This window comes from Elaeis guineensis, chromosome 5 (genome assembly GCF_000442705.2).
Source record: "Elaeis guineensis isolate ETL-2024a chromosome 5, EG11, whole genome shotgun sequence".
Lineage (NCBI taxonomy): Eukaryota > Viridiplantae > Streptophyta > Magnoliopsida > Arecales > Arecaceae > Elaeis > Elaeis guineensis.
In genome coordinates this window covers 128,127,154-128,152,428 of record NC_025997.2, presented here as the reverse complement: position 1 = coordinate 128,152,428, position 25,275 = coordinate 128,127,154, and the positions used below count along the sequence as shown (strand labels likewise).

The 25,275-nt window shown below is 39.3% G+C and overlaps 1 protein-coding gene across 2 annotated transcripts; it reads left to right on the top strand.

Annotated features, from left to right (window-relative positions):
- The first annotated feature begins 7,296 nt into the window (after positions 1–7,296).
- LOC105045792 (uncharacterized) lies at positions 7,297–23,336 on the top strand. Of its 2 annotated transcripts, XM_010924195.3 has the most exons (14): positions 7,297–7,443; positions 8,013–8,112; positions 8,309–8,436; positions 8,536–8,692; positions 8,778–8,890; positions 11,101–11,184; positions 11,361–11,409; positions 11,531–11,622; positions 14,481–14,610; positions 14,748–14,827; positions 14,901–16,492; positions 18,007–18,123; positions 18,366–19,107; positions 23,032–23,336. In XM_010924195.3, coding segments are annotated over exons 1-13 (3,201 nt in total). In that variant the 5' UTR covers positions 7,297–7,441; the 3' UTR covers positions 18,923–19,107; positions 23,032–23,336. The 2 variants fall into 2 exon arrangements, with proteins under 2 accessions (XP_010922497.1, XP_073114605.1); XM_073258504.1 differs by having other exon boundaries at positions 8,309–8,692.
- Positions 23,337–25,275: the final 1,939 nt, after the last annotated feature.

Genomic DNA, 25,275 nt, shown 5'->3' with positions numbered 1-25,275 from the left:
CCTATGGATCAATTCAAATCTCGAAACATATTATTTTTAAAAAATAATAAAAAAATATTATTTTTTAAAAAAATAAATAAGTATGTTATTATTTTTAAGATTAGAAAATAATATGTTATTATTTTAAAATAATAATTAATTAATATCTTTTAAAAAATATTATTATTTTTTATAATATTTTATTTTCTAAAAATAATATTTTTAAAAAAATATTATTTTCGTCTCTTATCCCTACCCACTTTTATTTTTTAAAATATTATTTTTTTCTAATTTTTTAAAATACTACTTTATTATTATTTAAAAATAATATTTTAAATTATTATTTATAATAAAAAAAATCATATTTTTTAAATATTTTTTTAAAATATTTTATTTTTGTCTCTTATCCCTCCTCTATTTTTATTTTTTAAAATAATATTTTTATAATTTTTTAAAATACTACTTTATTATTATTTAAAATATTATTTTAAATTATTATTAATAATAAAATAATATTATTTTTTTCTCTCCTTCTTCAAATATTTTTATTTTTTCATTTTTTTCCCTTCCCCCTTCCCTTTTTTCCTTGCGCCGCCTCCCCCCACCCCTCGCCCCCACCACGTGAGGCCCAGGTCGCAGTCGTCCGCACCGCCCCCACCGCGGTTCCACTCTGTCGTCCGCGCTGCACCCACCATCCATGCCGCGTCCGACTCCGCATGACCCCCAAACCCTCTCCCCTGACTTCGATGTCACCAACCCCCCTCTCCTCCCCTCCCCTCTCCGGACTTCGGCACCACCAACCCCCCTCGTCTCCCCTCCTCGGCCTTGGGCGCCTCCCACGCCTCCCCCACCCCCTCCAATCTCCTGCAAATAAAAAAAAAATGGAGATCTTAGGAAAGGAAAGCACCTGTGGGAGATTTGGGGGATCCGACATCGGTGAGGATCGGATCGATGGAGGTGACGATGGTGAGAAAGTCGATGGTGGTAACCCCACATCTGCCATTTAATCCACTGTCCCTAGCCCTAAAATCCCATCTCCTCTCCCTTAAATTAGTAAATCCCTTTGTTCCCCTCACCCCACTCCTCCGTCGTTGCCGATGGCCACGCTCTACCATCATCTCTATCTCCTCTAACTCCCCTCATCACCTTCACTGCACATGCCCTCGAAAGTTTCGGGAGGGCTCGGGAAGGGATCCACAGCACGCTCCTAGGAAAAGAGAGCCCAGGACCCCTCCCATTAACATTATAACCAAAAATTGATCAAGTTTTTCGATTTCCTAGCAACGAAAGCTTCTATGGCATCGATTTCAAGCTGCTTAAGTTAATAAAAGAAGAAACAAATACAAAGCCATAAAACAAAAAATCCATCCCAGAAATCTAAACAAACTCTAACAGTAACACCAACATTAACACTATATCAAAAATCAGTCAAGATTTCTATTTTTCAGCAACAAAATCCTCTCCATACAAATTCTAAGTCATTTCAAGTCAATCAAAGAACCAACAACCACAAATGCATCAAAGAAAATACAATGTATAACAAAACCCACCCTAAAATCTAAGAAAAAACTCAAAAAGAAAAATAAAACCCTTAAACCCATAGCAATCCACAATAACAATAGAGTGAGGGGGGGGGAATGATAGGGATTTGGATGCAGATAGCGTCGGGGTCAAGGGACTGGATAAATTTGTGGAACCCGACTTGGTGACAATAGGGAGGAGAAGAACCGACGAGCCACATCTACCACAAACTCCATTCAGTGGGGGTCGGAAACTGGCGAAGTCGGTGGGCCACCACTGCCTCCCTGATGCTAGCCATCGGTTGCCCCTATAAAATAAGGGGAAACCGTCGATCAAGGTAGGATCCGATGACCCCTCTTCCCCCTTTCTTTTTTTTTTTTGTTTGGTTGACTAGGCAGCCATTGAGCCGCATCCAACGCCTCTTTCACCACAAACTCCGATCGATAGGGGTTGGAAATCGGCTAAGTCAGCGGACCGCCGTTGTCTCCCTAACGCTAGTCGTCGGTAGCCCCCTGGAAGCAAGAAAAAATCGTCGGTCAAGACAGGATCCGATGACCCTTCTTTCTCCTTTTCTTTTTTTTTGTTTGGTTGATCGGGCCGTCGGCGAGCTGTATTCAGCACTGCCAACTACCCGAATCGTGATGCTTCCTATCCGGATGGCCGCTAGTGGTGGCAACATGGGAGGAGGAGAAGGGCACGACGGTGGGAACCATCGGTTTTTTTTTTTTTATAGGAGGAAGGGGAAGACCGGCGAGATCGATGAGCCCGACGAGGTCGGAGGGGAGGGAGGTGGCGATCGGGGCTGGGGAGGGGAGGCGAAGGGGGTCAGTGGTGGTGGAGCCGAGGGAGGGGAGGGGAGGGGAGGAAGGTTGGTGAGGACAACAGAGAGGGGGAAAAAGCCTTCTCGCGCACCGAGCAAAAAAAAAAACATGGAAGAAGGCCTAGTCGCCTGCTACACATTGTGCTCTCATGTTGGGAGAGGCCAGGACTCTCCTTTCATGTATTGTATAAATATCTTAAATAGTAATTCTTTTTTTTTTTTTTGTATGTGGCGGGGTCGGGGGGGGAGGGCGATGTAATAAAGTATACAAGTCTTTTTTTTTTGGTAAGAAAGGCATGCAAGCCTTTGTCTAGACTTATTAAATCATAAATCTCAACCTAACCTCTTTTCTTAAAGACTTGGATGGATAGGTCAAGCTTTAGCTAGCCACATTAGTCTATGCATCCTTATTTGTCTATCAAATTGAGCTTGGTGGAGCTAAATGATCAATGATTGTCATATAAAGATACATTTATATGTCATTGTGCATCACACTAGTTTGGCTTCATAACATTAGTTTCTATTAATCAAGGGACTATCATACCAGAACATGTATTACATCAATTTCTGAACACTTGGCTATGTCAAGATAAAGTTGCAAAGAGATGTTTTATTTATAATTTTACAACTCATGGCCCTATTGCTGGGTTTTGAGGCCTCAAATTCGATCTACGACAGTGAAGATCGGATCAGCAAAGCCCAAGATGAAGCAGCCGATAGGTGTGAGGGGGCTTGCAGCACGTGTGGCCTAGGCGGGGTCGGTAGCGTGTGAGTGCACGTGGCCCAAGACGACCGCACGCTCGTGGGAGAAAATGCGGTCCACACCTCGCGCGTGGACCGTCGCGGCCCAAAGGAGTTTTTACGTGGTCTACGCATGATTTGACAGTGGTTTCACACGATCGGATGGCCACGGCATGCGCAAACACGTGATCTTGCACGATCAAGCGGCCACGAGCACGTGTGGGAGCGATCGAATGGTAGGAAAAGATTTTTGAGGCTTTACAGGAGTTTGAATTCTATTTGGACTCGATTTTGGGTTTTTAAAGGGCCTGATGGTCTGTGGAAACAGTGAAGCGAGCCTGAGGATCTGATAGTGACAGAGAATGGCCTGTGAGACAAAGGTAGCGGCCAGAGAGTCTGTGGAGCGAAAGAAGATCTCCTTTGGGGTTTTTGTAAGAGTTTTTATAAAAGTTATGCTTCCTGTTGAGAGAGAGAGAGATTGATGTATGAGAGTTGATAAGGTGTGATCTTCTCTTGTGTTTGTTCTTTTTTTTTTTTTATAGTGAAGCTTGCATGTCCTATGGAGGTAAGTTTTGGACTAATTCATGTTTTTGATTGTATCTTTTTTTTTTAATTTCTCTTCTTTCTTTCTGTTGTGGTATCAATATTGTCACCTAGGTTAACGATCTTGGATGGAGGATCCATATTCCGCACTTATGAGGGATCATTTTCAATAAGTGGTATCAGAGCTCGTGATTGTCCAGATTGTGACAGTGTTGATAGAGATTGAAAAAGATAGAAAAAATATGTTCAATTAAGATGGAGATCAATCAGTACAATGGGAAGAGCAATTTCTCCTCATGACAAGCAAAGGTGAAGGATGTGTCATCTAACAAGAGTTGATTGATGCTTTCTTGTGTGAGAAGAAGTCGACTATCATGGAGGGGAATGATTGAAGGTGGCTCCAAATGTAGGCGAAGAGTACGATCCACTTGTACTTGACGGATGATGTGTAGTGATCCATATGCTTAGCAAGACTTCTCCAATAATGACATGGACGAAGCTCGAGGAGATGTACATGGTGAAGTACTCACCAATGCTCTCTTTTTTTGAAAGCAGTTCTACCAGCTATGGATGAGTGAGGGACGGAGCGTGTATGAACATCTCAGCAACTTTTAGAAGATCTTCACTGATCTCCTCAGTGTTGGTGAGAAGGTTGAGGATAAGACTAGGATGTTAGTCTTGCTTTCTTCACTTTTTCTTTCTTTTGAGTCCTTGATGATTGCTCTTCTTGTGGAAAAGAGTACCATCAAGATGGATGAAATTACTGCTGCACTACTTTAGAACAAGATTCTCAGATGAAAAAATCAAGCTTCAAATTCAGATGGTGACTCGATTGTGGCGATGACTGGAGGTGGTGGTGGCAGAGGATGAAGGGACAGAGAATCGTAAAGTAGGTGGTCCAAGTTCAAGTCAAAAGACTTCAGCAAGATCAAATGCTACGGATGTGATGAGTTGGGACATCGAATCAAAAATTATCTGCAGCTCAAAGATCGAACGAAGGCTACTATGGCGGTGGTCCATAGTAGCGACAGTGATGAAACTGATGATATGCTTATGGTATTAGGTGAGATATCTACTTCTTTCCTTTAGTAGATTTTAGATTCCGCATGTTCACATCATGTATGTTGCAGAGAGAAGCTGTTTGATTTCCTAGAGAATAGTGAGGGTACTATTTATTTGTCGGATGAATTAAGTTGTGCGATCAAGAGCATTGAGAATGTCAGCTTGTAGACACATGATAGAGTAATGAAGAAGTTGGATGAGGTCCGCTATATACCTAATTTCAAGAGAAATCTAATTTCACTAAGCAGACTGGATTCAAGCAACTACAGGTGGAGAGCTGATGATGAAATCTTGAAGATTCTGTGAAGCGGTAGGATTGTGATGAAGGAGAAGAGGTATGGAGGATATTATCTTTTAATAGAGAGCTTAGCATGAGATGAAGCTTCAGGAGCCAGTGGGAGCTCAGAGCAAGATGGAGCTCTAGATATATATGGATTGGGCACGAGACAAGAAACTCGGAATGATGATACCCGACGTCATAGGGTGAAGTTTCTATTACCGTAGGAGGCTATCTCGAGTAGATCTCAAGTTAGACAGATCACAATATATGACATAGATATGATAGAGCAGTTTGACTTGACTCTCATATTTATCTATCCATGAACAACCAGATATATGCCCCAGGGCATGAGGGCGAGATCATCATAGAAACTCTCAAAGTTATGTGGAGGCTGAATATCGAGTCAAGATAGAGATTGTTGAATTTTGGTACCTCGAATTCGATCCATAGCGACGAATAACAAACTAGCAAAGCCCAAGATGAAGCGACCCACGGTGCACAAGCTCGTAGATCGAGGGGGCCTGCAGTGCATGTAGCCCAGTCGGGCACGCACTCACATTGTGCACATGCGGTCCACCATGTGCTTGTGAAAGAAAACACAATCCACACCTCGTGCGTGGACCGTTGCAGTCCAGAGGAGTTTTTACGTGGTCTACGCACGATCTGATGGTGGTTTCGCATGATTAGACAATCGCGACACATGCGGACGCGCGATCTTGCATGATCAAGCGACCACGGGCATGTGCAGGAGCGATCGAATGGTAGAAAAATGTTTTTGAGGTTTAACAAGAGTCTGAATTCTGTTTGGACTCGATTTTGGATTTTTGAAGGACTTGATGGCTTGCGGAAACAGTGAAGTGAGCCTGAGGATCTGATAGTGATTGAGAGCGGTCTGTGAGACAAAGGTAGCTGTCGGAGAGTCGGTGGAGCGACAGAGGATCTCCTTTGAAATTTTTGTGAGAGCTTTTGTAAGGATCGTGCTTCTTGTTGAGAGAGAGAAATTGATATGTGAGAGTTGAGAAGGTATGCTCTTTTTTTGTATTTGTTCTTTCTTTCATAGTGAATCTTACATGCCCTGTGAAGGTAAATCTTGGATTAATCCACGTATTTGATTGTGTCATTTTTTTTATTTTTCTTCTTCGTTCCTGTTACAGTATCGACATCGTCACCTGAAGTAGCGATCTTGGATGGAGAATCCATATTCCATATTTGTGAGCGATCCTTTTTAATATCTATAAACCTAATATGATCATATTTGTATGGCACTGTTCGTTAAGTACCACTCTCAAATCCAAAGTGCAGCATCTATTATCCTGATATGTTGTAGCTAAGAGCAACAAGTTCCTGAGATAATCTTAGAAGAACTACTGTTCATTCAAACAACTCTTTTTCTCACACGATAATGCATGTGAAAATTTATTTAACTTGTTTTGCTTAAGCCAATCATTCTTCCACCATGCATCACTTGCCTTTATCAAGTATTCACATGGACCATGAAATTGAGCATAGATTTTAAAAATCAATTAAAATTTTTAATATACTTAATCATCGTACTCGTAATATTTTGCTTGTTCTAAAAAATTAGATCATGAGCATGAATAAAACACGACTTCACCACAAAATGTGAAAGGCCAGGGACTCTTCCCTTTCCTCAAAAGACTGAAGGAGAAGAAAACAAAAGCAAGGGATGGAATAAAGTGGGTCTAGTGACATGACAGGGAAAAGAAAGAAGAGAAATAATTGAAGAAGGGTCGAGAAAAATTGAATTGTTGGCAAAAAAAAAGAGCACATTTTTCTTTTAATAAATGTTAATGAACTTAGGTAGGAAATGGGACTTTTATTATATCATCTTGCAATTTTTAGATGATCATGACATCGTGACCTACAAACATGCGTGCAACTCAATTCCTTATCGTCTCATTCTCTCTCTCTCTCTCTCTCTTTTTTGGGTCAATGGTGAAATCCATTCAGATGAGTTGATTGGACACTCCAATTTCCGGAACATCCTCGAGCCCCTGCCACAGCACAACAAAACCATAACATCCCGTTTCCAGGGCTCAAATAAAGCTTGGCTCAAAAAATTTGTGTGACCACGTGTCGTTCGCGTGAGATTTGCCAGCCAACGCCTCACTTCCACATCCGGTTTCCATTTTTAGGCCGCACATTCTCTCGTTTCTCTCCCGTTTCACGCGGAAAAGGAACCGCTCTCTGTGAATCGCGTCGGCAGAGTGGGGGTAGAATCGGAAATCCGATTTTTCAAATGGCACGTCCGTAGTTTCTCACGACAACGAGGGCGGTTGTCGGTGGGGCGATTATTTTATAAATCGATAGCGACCCATACAGCAGCAGCGACAAAACGATCCACAAGAGGAGAGGGTTTGGTTCGTTCTCGACCCCTGGTTCCTTCCCGTTTCTCGCCGAGCGCTTTCTCACCTCCTTCCTTTCCCCTTTCCTCCCCTCCGATTCGAGTTGCCTTCGCGATCAGGTTCCCCCCAATGTAAGTCTCCATCTTTCCCTCTTCTGGTGATTGTTTCTTCGATTTCGATTCTTTGTGGTAATTTCGTTATCTGTTTATTTTCTTGATCGTTCTTGATCCACGAAAAATGGTAGATTTTAGGGTGCGTTATGCGATTTTTCTCCATTTATCTCTGTTTCTTGGATCTGGATTTGAGATGATTTTTTTCTTGCGGATCTTGGAACTTTTCGGTTCTTTGAATTCATGCAATGGAAAATTTTATGGCGATCATTGGATTTCGGAGCGTATAAGAGAACGAATTGAAGGTTTTGGTTGTTATTTTAGAATTTAGTTTGGTGAGATTAGATATTCTAGGAGATGAAGAGTGGGGGAATCGGGGAATAAAAATAGGGTTTTTTAGGGTTTGTATTTGGGGCTACTACGGAGGAGTATCTTGAGCTAATCCTGTTACTCTTCTTTTCTGAGGTCACGATCTTGATAGGGATTTAGTTTTCGATTGGATTTGGAGACTAGTTTGATGAGCTGTGAATGATTGTTTTTTAAATATTTTGATTTGTTGATTCAATCTTTATACTTAACCATGTCTGAAGGACAACCATGAGTGACGATGGAGAGAAGACGTGCCCTTTGTGCGCCGAGGAGATGGACCTGACTGACCAGCAGTTGAAACCATGCAAATGTGGATACGAGGTATGAGTTGCCTTCCGCTATGAGAACAGCAATCAAGCGCTGTGTCCTTTTAGCTTTGTATTTCTATTGTTTTATATTTGCTTTGCATGTGAAAAGTTCAATTTGTGTCTAGTGAGAACGCATGAATTCTTGGTCCATACTATTTGTAGGGATTCTGGGGTTGGAAACCTCTGATTTGATTCTGCAATGTTTATAGATTTGTGTTTGGTGTTGGCATCATATAATGGATATGGCTGAGAAGGAAGAAACAGAAGGGCGATGTCCGGCATGCCGAACACCATATGACAAAGAAAGGATTGTTGGAATGGCTTCCAAGTGTGAAAGGTTTCTATGTTTTTATTTTATTAGTTCTGTTCTTTTTATCAATTTGCATGCTGTCATGATTGTAATGAGAGTTTATCTGATATTTTTCTTTTGGGACAGGGTGGTAGCTGAGATTAATGCTGAAAAGAAACTAAAGTCTCAAAAGGCAAAGCCCAAAGCATCAGCAGAAGCTAGGAAGCATCTTGGCAGTGTTAGAGTGATACAACGGAACCTTGTGTACATAATTGGACTACCTTCTAATTTATGCGATGAAAGTGTGCGTAAGATCTTCACAACAAGCTGTTTTTATAAATGATAACCTAGGTCTTTCATCTTTGCCAAGCTTACTTCTGGTGTTTCAGATACTTGAGCGCAGGGAATACTTCGGCCAGTATGGGAAAATTTTAAAAGTATCAATTTCTCGCTTAACAGGTGCTGCGGCCCAGCAAGCATCCAATAACAACACATTTAGTGTGTAAGTTCTATTGTTGTAATTGTTTCGCATGTCATCTTCTAGTTTCTTAATGCATATTGCACGCACTAGCATTGATGTTTCTGGCTGTTTCACCCCCACCCACTCACCTGTCCATCCAAAAATAAAACAATTAGAACAAATAGAAAAAAAATATGCAATAAGTTATTGGATCAATAGTTAGGTTCGCAATCATATTTTTCTCTAGGGTCTAGCCCTTTTAATTATTTCCCATTTAACCAGTTATCTAATCTGAAGTCTCTATATCTTGGAAAGTATATCACACTGCCATTTCTCCATTTGTCTTATCAAAAGTTACTTGGAAAAAAAGTATATGTTCAGGACATTGCTTGTTCAAATTTCAAACTCCTTGACTGACCTAATTTAAAAGTTTCTTGGATTTTTTAGTGGAGGTTGTTAGTTATACGTATCTTTACTTACACAGATATGTTGATCAAGGGTGTTAGTGCATATATGTTTCATATTTGTTTGTGAAATTTTAGACATGTAAAAGTAGAGCGCGCGCGCGCGCACACACACACACATACATATAATATACATACATACATATATTGTGTGCGCACACACACACATACATATACATACACACACACAGACACACACAGAGAGAGAGAGAGAGACACACACACACAGAGAGACACACACGCACACGCACGCACGTGTTAGTATCTAAAGACTGAGCATTTACTTTTTTCCTCTCTTGTGGGGAAACTTTAAGCTCCACTTGGCCATGCATTCTCAAAATCTTTTGACCATGTTTCCTGTATTCCTGATTTAGTATTTACTTATTTTAAATAGATATATAGAGCATAGTTAAATGATTTTCAAGATTGTAGAAGGTATTTCTGTAATTGCATGGAATTCCCTAAGGTTGACAATACATTCTCACTTGGCCATGTTAAATAGGCTTGTTTCTGAAACATGTTGGTCCGTAAGCATGGATAATAAACATAGAACATAATAATCATGACTTGCCAAAAGACATTTATTATTAACAAATCAATATAGGTAGGTGATGATAAATCGTCTGTGGTTACATAAGGCTTTTCCTTGTCAGACTATCAAGCAAATCTGGAACAGCTCACCAAAAGTGCAATTGTTTAGTAAATGTATAGAGGTTTGCCTCATCTTTAACAGTTTAACCTGTTGGCATCTGTTTGGGGAGGCCTCCCAAGCTGTGACAAATACAGTTATTGACTTAACAGTCATTTCCAAGAAAGTGAAGTGGTTTTGCTAATGATAACTAGGATAATGTGGGCACAATACATGTATAGTGCAAACTTCCGCTTCGTATGTTCTGTCTTTTTTGCTGAAATAGAGTGCTGAATTAAGAATAGCAGGATCTGCAGGGAACAAGCATTACATTTCAATGAATCTGTAAGTTCCAATGCATTTAAATTGCAAGAATGATACCTATTATACTCAATGAGGAAGGAGTGAAGTTGCATCTTTAAGGAGGATTCATATACTAATGATGTTTCTGGATATCTGTAAATTAATAGTCCTATTTATAATTTGGTTAATGACATGCCATTTTTCTCTCTTGGTGTTCTTTTTGTTGTTGGCTTTAGGCAGATCAAAAGGAAATGCATATCTAATGAAGTATGCAGGTATAGTGTGAAATGTTGCTTTTTGCTGGGAAATCTGAAACTAGCGGGTTCTTATTGGGATTTTCTTTAATGGATATGGGACTTCAGTTTGTTCCTTTGTGGCAACCAAGTTGACTACTGAAAAAGTGGTGAGTCAGTTTGTCATGTGCAAGATCGATGGGCAGATATGTTCGTGAGGAAAGTTGGATGAATGAGGGCAATCTGAATCAACCTTAATGATCTAGTACTGGAAGTTGATTCAGGTTAATGGAGTGGACATCATATGTTGCAGAAAGTTGCAAAGGAGGATGTGAATAGGTTTTTAAGTATTGAGAAGCGTTAAGACAATGTGAACATCTAAGCATACGAGTATGAGAGCATTTTTATTATCCTAAACTGTAGAAGGTGACTAAAGACATCAGAAGAATTAGGAATAGGTACATACTATAGGGAAGAATATTTTAATAAGTGGATGTCCTCATTGTAAAGTTTGAATGTGATCTCAACCTGAGCAAGCTGTTGCTTTGTTTGGTCTCCTGGAATAGATTATTCATGTCTTTCACTAGTTTGGACTATTTAAGTATGAGTTTGTGACTGGATCAGGTACATAACATATGCTAGAGAGGAGGAAGCCATTCGATGTATTCAAGCTGTGCACAATTTTGTTTTGGAAGGTAAATCTTTGAGGTAAGCATGTGATGTTCTTATTCGCTAGACCATTATGTTTTTCATTCAATGTATTCATGCACAATGATGTTTTGGAAGGTAAATCTTAGAGGTAAGCATGTGATGTACCTTCCTATTTGCTAGACCATTTTGTTTTTGTATTATCATTTCTGTGATGCTGGAGTTTACAATTGCAGAGCTTGCTTCGGCACTACGAAGTATTGCCATGCTTGGCTGAGAAATATGGTATGAAGAGTATTTTGTTTGGACACTGCTGCATTGCTATATGGATATTAATATTAACCATCTAGCAATCCTGGGTTTTATCTTCCTTCAATTCACTTGAGTAGTTTGTTGACTAATCCAGGCTTGCAACAATCCAGATTGTCTATATTTGCATGACATTGGTAGCCAAGAGGATAGCTTCACTAAAGATGAGATAATTTCAGCTTATACAAGGTATTTTTATTGTATTTTCTTTGTCTCACAATTTACAATTTCTTTAGTGGACGCAGGTAGGATCAATTATTTACATCTATCTCTGTATGGATACATATTATACATAGTTTGAACCTTAAGTCCAGATATACTGTTGTGGATAATCCTTGAGTTGATAATAGTCAACTTGAAGATGCTTGAAGGTTTGACTTTGTCCTTAGCTTCCCTCTCAATTGCTATGACATATATTGACTGTATCTTTGCCATATTTAGTTGTCTGATGGTTTTGTTAAGCAATATATGGTTTAGGTTGTTCATTAGAAAAGAAAATCAGCAAGAGCATCATCTGTTGTATGGCAAGCAGTTCCTGGTGCATTCTTTGTCTCTGCTTTAATAGCTATCCTGTGCTAATGTAATGATTTGTTTTGTATATAATTAATCATGAGTCATTGCAGCTTTATCTGTTCTTTATATGGATACATGTGCTGGACAGAGATCGAACCTTACGCTGGCCCTATTTGGTTTGGGAACAGCTATGTCCACTTTAAGAGGAATAATGGAAAACTTGGGGCCCAAAATGAGGATAAACTAGATTTAAACTATTTTACTCTTTTTAAATAAACTTTTATCTGGGTTAAGGGGAACAGATGGGGAAAGAAGTCTTTGTGGACCTTCTTGTCCCTGAAAATTTATTCTAGATCAGAAGTAGCCATTTGATGGGATGGGGCGAAAGTGAATAACAGGGGTTATTTCGGTTTATTTTGGACTATCCCAAATTAAGCAGGGTTGTTGAGTAGTATATTTCGTCTTGCATAAACCTGATGGTGAATATGAACTGATAATGAAAATGATTGAGAATTTACACTTTACATTCCTTAATTCATGTTTCATTCATCTATTGCATACGTCTATAGCATCGCTGCATTACTTGTTTGATGTCATCATCTATCAATATATAGGGATTTTTTAAGAAAAGATGAATGAGAGCATTTCTTGTTTGGCAAACAATTCCTTGTGCATGTTTGTCTATGTGCTTTTATGGTAATTTAAGCAACACCAACAATTGTGAGGCCCCAAATTTTCAAGCTCAGGGAGATTGATGTAGAGCTCGCACTATATTTTGTTGATTGTTTTCCTCCAAACCATCTTACCTTTTATCATGATCATACGTTTATGTATACTGGAAGGTAATTGAATTAGAGCTATGTTGTTTTGATGAAGTGGTTTCTGCTGCACATGTCAAGTAGACTTTTGGTCCATCCCTGCGAGCCCCCCCTCTTTCTTTTTTTTGGTGTCAGCTGGTTATTATCATGATGCACTTACAGATAATAAAATTATGTTGACATGGGGATTCTTGTACCATATGATGAGGAGGGAGCTTTTTGCAGATGAATCCTCACTTGTTATTGGTTTCCTGCCATCTAAATACTCAAATAACAAGATATCCACTTATGCTGTGGGAATAAATGCCATAAGTACTGTACTTCATGTGATTTGCTCTGAATCTTGATAGAATCATGACTAGCATGCAGGCACTGTGCATTGTATCAACTTCCTCATTTTCTGGATGTTTATGATTTGAAAACATGCTGGGATAACATTATAACGAGATGGTGTTGTGCATGTGATAACAAATATAGTGGTCTTCAAGTTTTATATTTTGCTTTTTACGTAATCCAGTTATAATAATTTTGATGTATTGTTTTGAGCTCTCTTACCAATTGAAAAGAGCTAAAAGCTTGACACAGATGTGGTTCCAGAGGTAGTTCAGATAACTTATGGAAGCAGGTTGATTACATGTATGGGGAAACAGGTCTTTTAAAATAATTTAATGAGAAAGCATTTAGCAAGCAGACGGAAGGATGAGTTTCTGACTAGATTGGGAAGTTCGTACACCGTTTGAAAGGAGGGTTCTTGCTACTAAATTATGAAATATACTTATACTAAATCAGTTGATTCCAGTCAGTTTAAGTGGTTTGAATTGGGAAAAGATCCTGTGTAAGGATAATGCCAACTGTGATTTGGGTGTTGAGATTAGATCAGATGGTTGCTGGTGCATGTGCTTGTTGATCCCAGTATGTTTGATGGTGTGATTTGAACCAAACAAATCCCGCAAGGAACGCTAAGCTTGATGCTTTGCATTAGCTGCTTGATTTGACAGCCATATTGGTGCCATATGCCCTGCACTAATGATGCATGAGATTATCTTATTTTATTTATTTTATTCTTGATCTTTTTTTTGGGGGGGGGGGGGGTTGGGGGTGGTTGTTGTCGGTGGTTGAATTGGCGGGTTCAGCTTTCCTGTGTCTGCATAGATGGAAATGTGGGTTGCTGATGTGGCATCGTCATGCCTTTGAATGATTCCACTGTATATTATATAGGATGATATAAAATAATTCTATTTGAGACTGCAAATACCAAGACATCATCATTTTGCATAAGATTGCGGGAATCTGATGATCAAATGCAGCTTCTTTGTTATTTAACTCATTGAATTACAATTTCTTGTTGGATAGTTTAGCTGGCTTGATTCACAGACAAACTTCCATGTGGTAACTACAGTTGCAAGAGAAGAGTACATCTGATATTATCATGTAACATTCATGTGAGCACTTCTAAAATCAATAAGAAGATAGCAAGACCTACGAATTGAAAGCATTACATGGATTAGTAGTTTGGAGCTTTATATCTATTTATTCTTAGTTTTAAGACATGCTTTCAGTTCATTGTGTGGTTGATGACAATATTTGCTTTGGCATTTGGTTGCTGCATTTTTATAAATATTATTGTCTTCGCATAAATGATTATCTGATCAAGTTACTCTTGCCTTATTTTTGCCTCATTTTATCATTTGGTTAACATCTAATATGGTTCAATAGGAGTCGGGTCCCACAAATTGCTTCAAATAATTCACAACGACGCTCGGGGAATGTGTTGCCACCTCCAGTAGATGATTTATCTAGCAGTGGGATGGTTACAGGCAAACAAGCAGTCAAGAATGTCTCAAATGTATATCCTTATTCAGACTTTTGCATTTTAGCTTGCATTGTAGTACTACTTTTTATTTGAAATAATCCACATTCATGCTGGTTTTTTATAGCTCTGCTTTGATTTTCTTATGTTAATTGAACTATTTGTCTGTACAGAATGCTCCAAGCCATGCCAAAGGTTCTCCTCCTAATACTTGTCCGGGAAAGCCTACTGTTTTACCTCCTGCTGCTTCATGGTATGTTGTTTCCTATTCTGCTTCTTCTTATCTTGGCAAAAGATAGTACTGCTAAAATTTGGACATGTTGCAGGGGACTTCGCGGTTCAAATTGCCGGACTCCGGCTGTAAGTGCAGCATGCTCACAAACTCCTGTTAAGCAGAAAGTAGAAATGTTAAATGGTACATCCTTGTTTTCGTCATTGACTGCAAGCACAAAACAGTCTTCTGCATGGCATGATGATGTAGTTACAACATCGAAGATTCCAGAAAGAGTGCACGTAATGCCTATGGATGGCATATCTAGACCCTTAGAACCATCAAAATCTGGTTCTGTGAAGGAGTGCCGAACAGTGGTGTCATCAGAAGCTCTTACAGATGCAGATTGTGCTTCTGTACCCTCTGCATGGAATGATGATGTGATTGTACCATCTGAGAAATCAGAGCCTTTCAAATCTGTTAATGAGGAGTCCGGGATGTCTGAGTCAGATTTATCGCTTGATGATGTACTGGATTCACCTCCTACTTCTCAAAATTTTGGTAGTTGCTTATCTAGACTTCTAGCCCCGGTAGCTGAAGACAAGGGAAGGGGCACCACTCTTGCTGGGAGCAACACGGAGGCAATGAACAACCGTAGTCCTAAAGGTACTGATGGACGATCTTCTAGTGCTGATAAAGCTGCTAAAGGTAGTATAACTGTGAATGGTAACATAGGGAGTTTATGTTTGGGCTTGTCTTCAGTGAATATTGATAACCATATTGGGCATGGTCAGTCAAACATGGACCAGCGTCAGACTTCAAAGTCTGAGCTATCTTCAAGACCTCAACATTGTCAATCTAAACATGGGGTTGAACATTTATCTTCAGAGCCACGGAGCAGAGCCTCAGTTGTGCCTGATACATGTATTGCAAATGAATTATTTGCTTGGGATCTGGAGCCACAAAAGCAAGGTTTTACGTCTACAGAAATTGAGAAGGAAGATGAAGATAATAATCAGCCATCATGTTCATCTTATCTACATTATCCTGACAATATTGCAAATCAATCTGGTTCTAGTTCTTGGAATAATGGCATTGCAATGAAACGCCCGTCATATACTGGGGATGTTAACAGTATGGAGACAAAGGCAGACATGGCCTCATTTCTTTCAAGAGAAAATAAATCTGCGCTATGCAATGGACACAAGGAGGACGAGTTAAGCTGTTTCTCTAAAAGTGGGAAGGTTTTTGAAAGTCCTGAGATGAACTGCTCTGAAGAAAGGATAACATGTTTAGGGAAAAATGATGATGTAGCTACTTCTGACAATACAGCAAGTGTAGATATAGGAGAAAGCAGCATCATTTCGAATATATTGTCACTAGATTTTGATCCATGGGATGACTCAACCTCAGCAAATAATTTTGCTAAGCTGCTTGCTGAAACTGAAAAGCAGGATAGGTTGTCAAAATTATCGAGTTCATGGAGATCTCTTAATAGCAATCAATCCAGATTTTCATTTGCAAGGCAAGAAAGTCAAGCAGGTGGTCCAGAGGCTTCTTTTAGAGACAATGGTAATGCGCAGAAATTATGCTCATCTTTGCAGGATTCTTTTGGAGATGGTTTCCAACATGGTTTTCAATTCAATAATTTTGAGGGTCCCAATGCTGTCTTCAACAAAAATCCGGCTATTTCTGTTGATAGACTTGGTGAGTTTTTGTTGTTAATTTCAAAATGGGCAATTTATTATATTGAACTAATATTTACCAGTCAACTATCTGGTCATTCTGACCTTCTTGCCACCTGCTTTTTGCCTTGCTTCCTTTTCTTTTAATTTATATGGTATTGCATGCTTCATTTCATCTTCGTACATGATTCTATATTTTTGTTTTGATATTTTTAACATGTAATGATTACTGGATTGTGCGTAAATGGTGGCACGCACGATATGTTGCGTCCAACCAGTTTATGATTTCTAATGTGCTGATTGTTGTTGGTTTTAGAGACTTTCCATGCGATCTTATTTTTCTCACTTTTTGGACCTAAGATATGTAGGCAAGTGGTAGTTGCAGTTTTAAACAGCTTTAAATTGAGACTAGGCATGGAACATGAGAGATATTTGCTTATTCATAGTTATAATTTTTTCAATACCTCGACTTGGATTTCTAAGAAAACAAGTCATGGGCCCAATTATATCATCAAATGCATTGCAAAATAAAACTGAAGGAGTTATTATGGCGATAATACAGTGACATTCTGTAAATCATTTATTGGGTCCTGTGTGCTTCTTTATTTAGGTCATATTTATTGCTAGTGCAAACTATAAGCAGCATGTTACCCACACCCCCTCCCCACCCCCACCCCCCAAAAAAAAAGAAAAAAAAAAAAGAAAAGAAAAAACAACTTACTTTGGGCAACCATGTTATGTGTATCATCATTCAACCCTCCTCTTTTGAGCTTTTCTCATTTTGTCATGATATCTTGCTTTATAGATTTATACTTGATCTGATTTCCCTCTTAGTTAAACTGCAAACCAATAATCTTGTGACATTTTTAAATGCATGGGGCCTCAGGTTGTTGATGTTATCCATTTCAAGTTCCTTGTTTTTCAAGCTTTTGTCATTTGCTTCTTTCTGTTTGGATTATCTATTTCAAGTCCCTTGTTTTTCAAGCTTTTGCCATGTGCTTCTTTCTGTTTGGACCCAATTCATTGTTGGTGGGATAGTCTTGACGTTCTGTCTCGCATGTATATTGGGGAATGCAAGATTTTGGAGTTCAACTGTTTCTGGCTTGGTTTACTGATTTTTTTCCTCCTTTTGGGCCCAAGTCTGGACAGATACTTTCAGCTCACAATAACCACAATGTTTGAATGATTCTGAGCTTTAGCTTGTTTCATAGATTATCCTGAATGTCTGTTTCGTGGTCTGAGGTCTACCATTTGGACCATCTTTTGATTAGATTTGAATTTTCTATACTATTGTGAAGCCAACCCTTTTGGTATGCGGGCATTATCTTCTTGACAACTCTATCTTATCCTTGTTAATGGTTTTATGATATCCTGACCTGTTTGATATGTGGATGGTTTTATGATACCTTGACTCGTTTGATATGCGGATGTTAGCTTGCTTGATGGTTATATATTATCTTTGTATACATATTTATGACATGTTGCTTTTTAGTTATGCATGCTCTCTTAATGCATGTTATCTTCTTCCGTTTGAAGGAGTTTCAAGGGCTAAAATATCAGCGCCACCTGGATTTTCGGCACCAAGTAGAGCTCCCCCTCCAGGCTTTTCATCTCAAGAGAGATTCAACCAGTCTTATGATTCAACATACTCTGGTTTGTCCACTTTCTAATGGAGATTGCTTTGGGGCATCCACTGGTGCACATGAAGGGTTATATGTGCCAAGTGCCAACAATGCTGGCCTGGCAACTCTGTATTCAGGCACTGCATTCCTCCCCTTGTGCCACATGGCAAAGGGGACTTCTAATGTGCATGAACTGGGTACCCTGTAACATATTTTGCCTTGACTTTTTACACTAATTGTTTAATACTTTTGTTCTTTTTCCTCCCTCACCAGATAATCATCTGCTGCGTGGTCCTTCAGTTGGAAATCAGTATCAAGCACATTTAACTGGAAATCCAGATGATGTGGAATTCATTGATCCAGCAATACTTGCTGTGGGCAAAGGGCGAATGCCACTTGGAGTAAATGGTTCAGGGTTTAGTTCAAAACCTGATTTTCCTTCACAGTTTAGCCCTTCTGATGGTGATCCAAGGCTTCAGCTATTGATGCAGCAATCCATCTCTTCTCATCAAAATCTAAGAACACCAGATCATATTGGGGATAGATTCTTACCTTTAAATGATGCTTATGTTACATCTCAGCTCGTAGCTCAAAACCATGGAAGTTTGTCTCCATTTGCACCAATGTCACTCCAACCACCAAGAAGCATGCACATTTCAAATGGCCAATGGGGTGGTTGGAATGATGCAAGAAATGGCAGTGAAATTGGCATGCCTGAGTTCTTGAGGAACGAGAGATTTGGGCTTAATGACTTCTATTCTGGCAATGAGGAACATAAGTTTCACATTGCAAGCTCAGCTGGTCTGTATAGCAGAGCATTTGGATTGTAATGCTGGTCCGATGCTGCATGGCTTTCACCTGTCTTTCGTGCATCCTAGTGCATCTCTAGACATGGAGAATAGTTGGTTCTTCAGAGTAGATGACTTTGCCTGGTTGTTGATTGACATTTCTGTCACTGAAACCTTGGAGGAGCTCCATCAAATAGTACATGCAATTTAGGTCTCTTTGGCAACAGGTATGACTTTCATTTCATTTATTATATCCAAATATGAGTTGCCCTAGTAAGCAGCACTGGCTCCCTAAGAATGCGGCTGCATCCCTGCATGATTGCTAAGACATAGGGACAGGTGGTATGCTCCAGCCATTCATGAGTGGATACAACATTTTGGGAAAAGTGATTTCCACCATAATAGTTCTCAAGCATCCCAATAGCATGCTGCCGAGTGTTGAAGGCCAGTGTTGTTTTCTATCATATCTTTTATATAATTCATGTCAGTGGGCACCTGAAAGAGATCTTAATTTTGCAGAATTTAAAATATAGAGTTACCTCCCTAATTTAACTTGAATGATAAATACTGTTGGGGGAGCCTTTTGTGTCTGCATTAAGATATATTGCATCTCTTTTCGATAAAATTTACACCTAGCGGGTTGAATGGCTTTTTAAGTGACTACATTAGAAGATTGCCATTTAGTTACTTCTTGTTGGACAAATGCTGTATGGACCCACAATTCCATTGCATTGAGGTTACCATGGAATCAGCTGGTGAAGTTTGAATCAGGGTTAGGCCTAGCGGTGTGTATTGGACATCAAGTAGTGGCGGATCAGATGGGCCTTTGTCATTTTCTCATCATGGGCATCTCGGTAATCCCCTGTGCACCCGTGTCTCTACCTACTGTCTAACAGCAAGTCAACAAAAAGGGAATGACAAGCTTGGGACCTCAGGTTACAGCATATCCTTTTATGCTTAATGTATATGCTATTATGGTTTGAATGTCATGCACTGTAGGAGAAGTGCATATGTGGTGCTCTAGTTTAGCTGCGAGACTTCTGGGTAATTTTTGAAGGTTTAATTACTTTAAAAACTTTGAACCTTTTAGGAGTTCTCATTTTTATCCTAAACTTGATTTGTTGCAATTAGATCATTAAATTTTTAGAATATTGTAATTTCTCCCCGGCTGCTACTTCTATCTAACGGCCGTGACGGAAATGGTTACGTGCTGTCATGTGACATGTAGTGAAAGTTGATATGGCATGAAATAGCCGATATGAAACCTTTGTAAATTCTTTCTTCCTCCTTTTTTCCGTCTAGCTAGATTTTCTACTTTTGACTTCATCCTTTTTTCTTTACCACTACCTCGTTTAAAACCTCACCACCTCCTACATCACTATCGGTAGCTCTATCTCTACCATTATCAACTCCAAAGCCTCTACCATGACCACCACCACCACCAAGACTGCCTCCACCACTACCATCAAGTCCACCACTGCGTCCCCCATGACTCTTGAGAAGCAAGCCATTTTCATGGAGTATATGTTACGAAAGGTAAATCTCTTACACAATAGTCTATTGATGTTATGAAACTCCTTCAACCATGCTATGCTCATGTGCTAGTCTTCTCCTAAACATTTAGAAAAGGAGGTACAAATGATGTGGGTTTTGAAGAAGGTAGTGGTGGATGAGGAAAATGGGAACAAGAAATCCTAGCTAGAAGAGGAAAAGAAGGAAGAAAGAGTAAACCTTAGATAGAAGAGGAGAAAAAGGGAAAAGTAGTTTAAACCTTAGAAGAGGAAGAAAAAGGAGGAGGTTAGGATTCCACATTAGCTACTTTCATGCCACATCAGCTTCCACTAAGTGTCATATGAGGGCGTGGGACTATTTCTGTCGCAATATTTAGACTGAAGTAGTAGTCAGTGGAGAAATTGCAACATTTTAAAAGTTCAATGACTAGATTGCAACGAATTAAAATTCAGGATAAAAATGAAAACCCCCAAAAAGTTCTAGGTTTTTAAAGTAGTTAAGCTATTTTTGAACCCATATACAACCAAAGAATTGGCTGCTGGTTTAAGAAAAATCATAAATGAGTTTTAACTGTTTGCACATGTGTGCATGTGTGTTTTGGAGCAGGGTAGCTAGTTGGGAAAAGGCCTGATGATTAAGGTTATGTTTATGGGGTAGGGTAGCTAGCTTATAGGAAGCTTGTTCACTTCCAAAATGAGCTTGGCTACTGAACATCTTAGTTATACAGTTGAAAATTGTAAATAATTCCTGTATTTTCAATATTTTTTGGTTGCCTGGTAGATTTACATATATGCCCAAACTATATAAGGCAATGCAATGTTCAAGACTTTGCTTGCCCGAGTTAATGACTTTAGTCAAAACTAAGAAAAATATTTAAAAAGGGATGTTTGGTTGGGGTAATTAAGATTTGGAACGGGAATCGGAATGGATGACTCCCATTCCCACTGTTTGGTTGGGGGAAAGTCCTATTCTGATTCCCATTCCAAAGAGGAATGGGAATGATCCATTCCTTGCGTAATCAAATCCGGCCTCATTTCAATGGAGTCAAATCTCATTCCCAGCAGAATGAGATAAAAAAATAAAAAAATCATCCGAACGCAGCTGGGAGAGGAGCAGTGAACCCACCTGTAGTCGGGCATGGAGCTCCTGCAGGCCCGACGATCTTTGCTGTCCGACCTCGTAGAGCACCTCTACCTCGCCCTCAACCTCGCCTGCAAGGCCGCCGCCTCCTCACGATGGATCGCCTGTTGGCTGGAGCACCAGATGCCCGCCCATGTCCTCTCTAACGTCCACCACCTCCGCATTGAGTCCGTCGTCCGCTTCGACCGCATCGAGTACCACCTCCAGGACGGTGCCGCTGCAGCCGCCAACGCGATGATGATGATGAAGCCGACGACGATGGGGGTGGCAGAGACGGAGTGGGAGGCAAGGCGGTGCTGCCGGTCGGGGCGGCGGTGAGGGTCGGGAAGGAGAGGGTGAGGGAGATGTTCATGGCGACGGGAGGTAGTGGGGACGTGGTGGGGATTTGGGGGATCGAGGGAGTGGGAAGACCACGTGGGGTTGAATCCCTTTCTTCCCCTCTTTTTAATTCCTCTTTTTAAAATCTTTTAAAATTTTAAAATTTGAAAAAAAATATATTTTTTTTAATTTTTTAAAAAATTTTAAAGATATTATTATTATGTTTAATTTTTATTTAATATCAATTTTTAAATAATTAATTTTTAAAAATTTTAGTTAAAAATAAAAATAAAAATTTGAGTTGATTCTTATTCTCATTTTTATATGAATCAAACAACAACAATGGGAATCATTCATTCCGATTTCGATTCCAAACACGAATCAAATGCTTCGGAGGATTAGGCCATTTCGATTCCGATTCCTATTCTGATCCTAATCCATTCCGATTTTCATTCCCATTTCCATTCTCATTTCGATTTCAATTTCGATCGCAAACCAAACAGCCTCAAAAAGTATTTTGGTTTTTCACTATACAATTTTCTGCCTATGTGTTCTACGTTTTTTCTTTCTTAGGAGGTTCGTGCACTTTGATGCTATGGGTTTGGAATGTTCTGTTGGTAATTATTAGTGCGAGAGGCAAGTGCATGATGCTCTTGACTAAGTCATAATTATGATATTGATAGTTGCTTTTTGTTCAGACATGGTATTACTTGTTGGACCACTTCTTTCAAAAAATGGAGTGCTGATGAGTTCTAGTGTCATGGTGATGTAGATCAAAGGGTGTTGATACCTCTGAGAGTTTTGTTATATTCGGTACATAGGGTGTGCTTGGACTTCTCTTCTGACAATTAGATTAGTAGAATATTTTTCCTTGTTTTATTCTACTATCATTGTTTTGTATTTTTGCTAATTTTTAATGGGAATTTCCTGTGTATTTCCTTTGAAAGGATTTAAAACTTGTACGAACATCTTAACCGCTATGCTTTTGTCTATGTGGCACCTTTTATTTGATAATGTGAGCTTTCAAATCCCTCTATGAGAGGTCTCTTTTTGAATTTATTGTTCTGTTTCATCGGAGATGACCAGCCCTTTCTGTAATTGACTTTTTCTGTTTCACGCATGCCTTATTATTTTAGTGCTGGAGGGATACAGTGTCTGATGTCATTGTTGTAATTATGTAGGGACACTATTCAGAGTAATGTTTGCCATGCTTATGTTGATAGTGTTCGCCGGAGGCAGTGCGGAAGGGTGTCAGTTCAATTGTGTGCTTGTATACTTCTTTTCTATTGGAGGCAGGCTCTGAAGAGAAGGTTTCGTATCATAGGTGCTATTTTGTTTCTTGTCAAGGCTGGAATGACATTCAACCTTGAACAAATGAGACATGTAACAGCAAAGTGTACATAGTGTATCTTTTTTTTTTTTATAATCGGTAATCATAGACTATTTTGATATTTTTAATGAGAAAATGATCTGGATCCTTCTGCTTCGCCGACGGTTTCATGTAATGCAGCCTCCTCTTTTAGTAGTCGAGACTGCACCTTGCATTATATAGCGTAGATTTGGGATGGATGCTGCACAATTGAGTTCTGGTCACAGAAAGCCTGACCACGGATGCTGATGTGCAAATACTGTGTCGAGCACAAGGTGAATTTGATCTTCAAAGCTGTATCTGGTACTCTTCCCAAGGAAGTTCTGCAGGATGTAGCAGTAAAAGATGTTGCAACTGCTCCCCAAAATCGACCTATCTCAGAATTCTGATAAAATTGTGATAAAAGATTCTGTGCTAGATGGTAGGATAGAACAGGTTATAATCCAGCAGCCTGATGTTCCAAAGTAAAACCCTGAAGTTGGGTGGGCTTTAATACCCGAGATTTACCTATGCTGAGTTATTGTTAAATGGGACTGTTTTATTTGTGGTTATGTGCGTGTTTACTGACCGCAAGTGGAGGCTCTTCTGTTCTTCGGTGGGACCTTAAAGGTCGTCTTTGCAAGTAAAAAGTGATTTTGCCATCATGATTTGGATGTTCAAGAACGATCAGGCAAATGGTGGCTACCTTGGCAGGGAGAGGGGGTACCCTTGATCAATGCTTGTCTCGGTGGTTTTATGGAAAAAATTCTGAAATGATTATAGTTCGGTATGGTTTATGTCGTAGATTGCAAGAGAATCTATAGAGTCTTAGGGGGCAAAAAAAAAAAAAAAAAAGCGATGCACACATGTTGAGAGAATGCAATATCAAAAAAATTGCAACATCGTAGCTAGTCGAGGATTCAAAGAATCCTATAATCGGGATACGAAAATCAAGTCAGGGTGATATGCTCAATATGAAGAGGCAAACAGCAATGGCCATGAATAGCACGTGCATGTAAGAGGCTGAGGGCTTGTTTGGATGGCACAATCAAGTCAGCACATGTGAAAGGCTGAGGGCTTGTTTGGATGTCAGAGTGATATGCTTAATATGAAAAGGGAAACAGCAATGGCCATGGATTCTATTCTCCCCGAAATTGAGGGATAGGATGAATCAAATTTTTAACCGAATGAGTAATTCCTGAATACTGGGTACTACAGCATTTGTGCAACCCAAATTCTCTTGGATTCCCCTCTACACGAGTGAGGATCTAACTTGATCTAGTATCTGAAGGGCATTAATAGTTAGCCATTGCGTGAAGGATATTTGTTTAGTTGATAAGAATGCTAAATGTGGAGTGATTATTTGGAAATAGAGACAACTCTAGAATATCGAAGACAGGATATGACAATGTCAAGAGAGGTGTTCATGGACATGCTTGTATAGGAAGAGAGGATATGACGATGTCAAGATAGGTGTTCGGTCACATGCTTTACCTTAGGCCTTAACCACATCATATAGATAGATACTATGAGATAAGAAGTTGACAAAGGTTATCTACATTACTTGTATTGATTTGCTTAAAAAATGATTTTGGAAGCTATTTTATGCAATGAGACTTGGTGAACATGCAACCATTTTGCTCAAAAAAGGCTCAAGCAAACATCAAACACAAACAAGGGTTCTCAAAATATCGTGATAATTTATGGGACTCCTTCAAGGAGATTTATTATCAAAGGATAGATGATATTAGTCATCCACGCAAATCAGCATTTCTGAGTCTTATAATGATGTTGATTGTTGAAAGAATTGGGAGTGGGATATAGCTGACTTAATCAGAGTGGCTTTCATAAAGGAGGATGGGTTATGTAAGAAATCCTTTTTTTTTTCTCCCCCAAATGGAGGCCTAAAAGTAGATATGTTAGTAAATGCAACTTGGAAAAATGTATGATAACATTGCATGTCGTGATGAACTATTCTTCAGGGTACAAAAGAAAGATTGGATGGGCGGTGTGAATTATTGCTATTTTTTTCAAAAACAGGGAGAAATTAAAATTTGTTTAGAGAATCCGAAGTTTA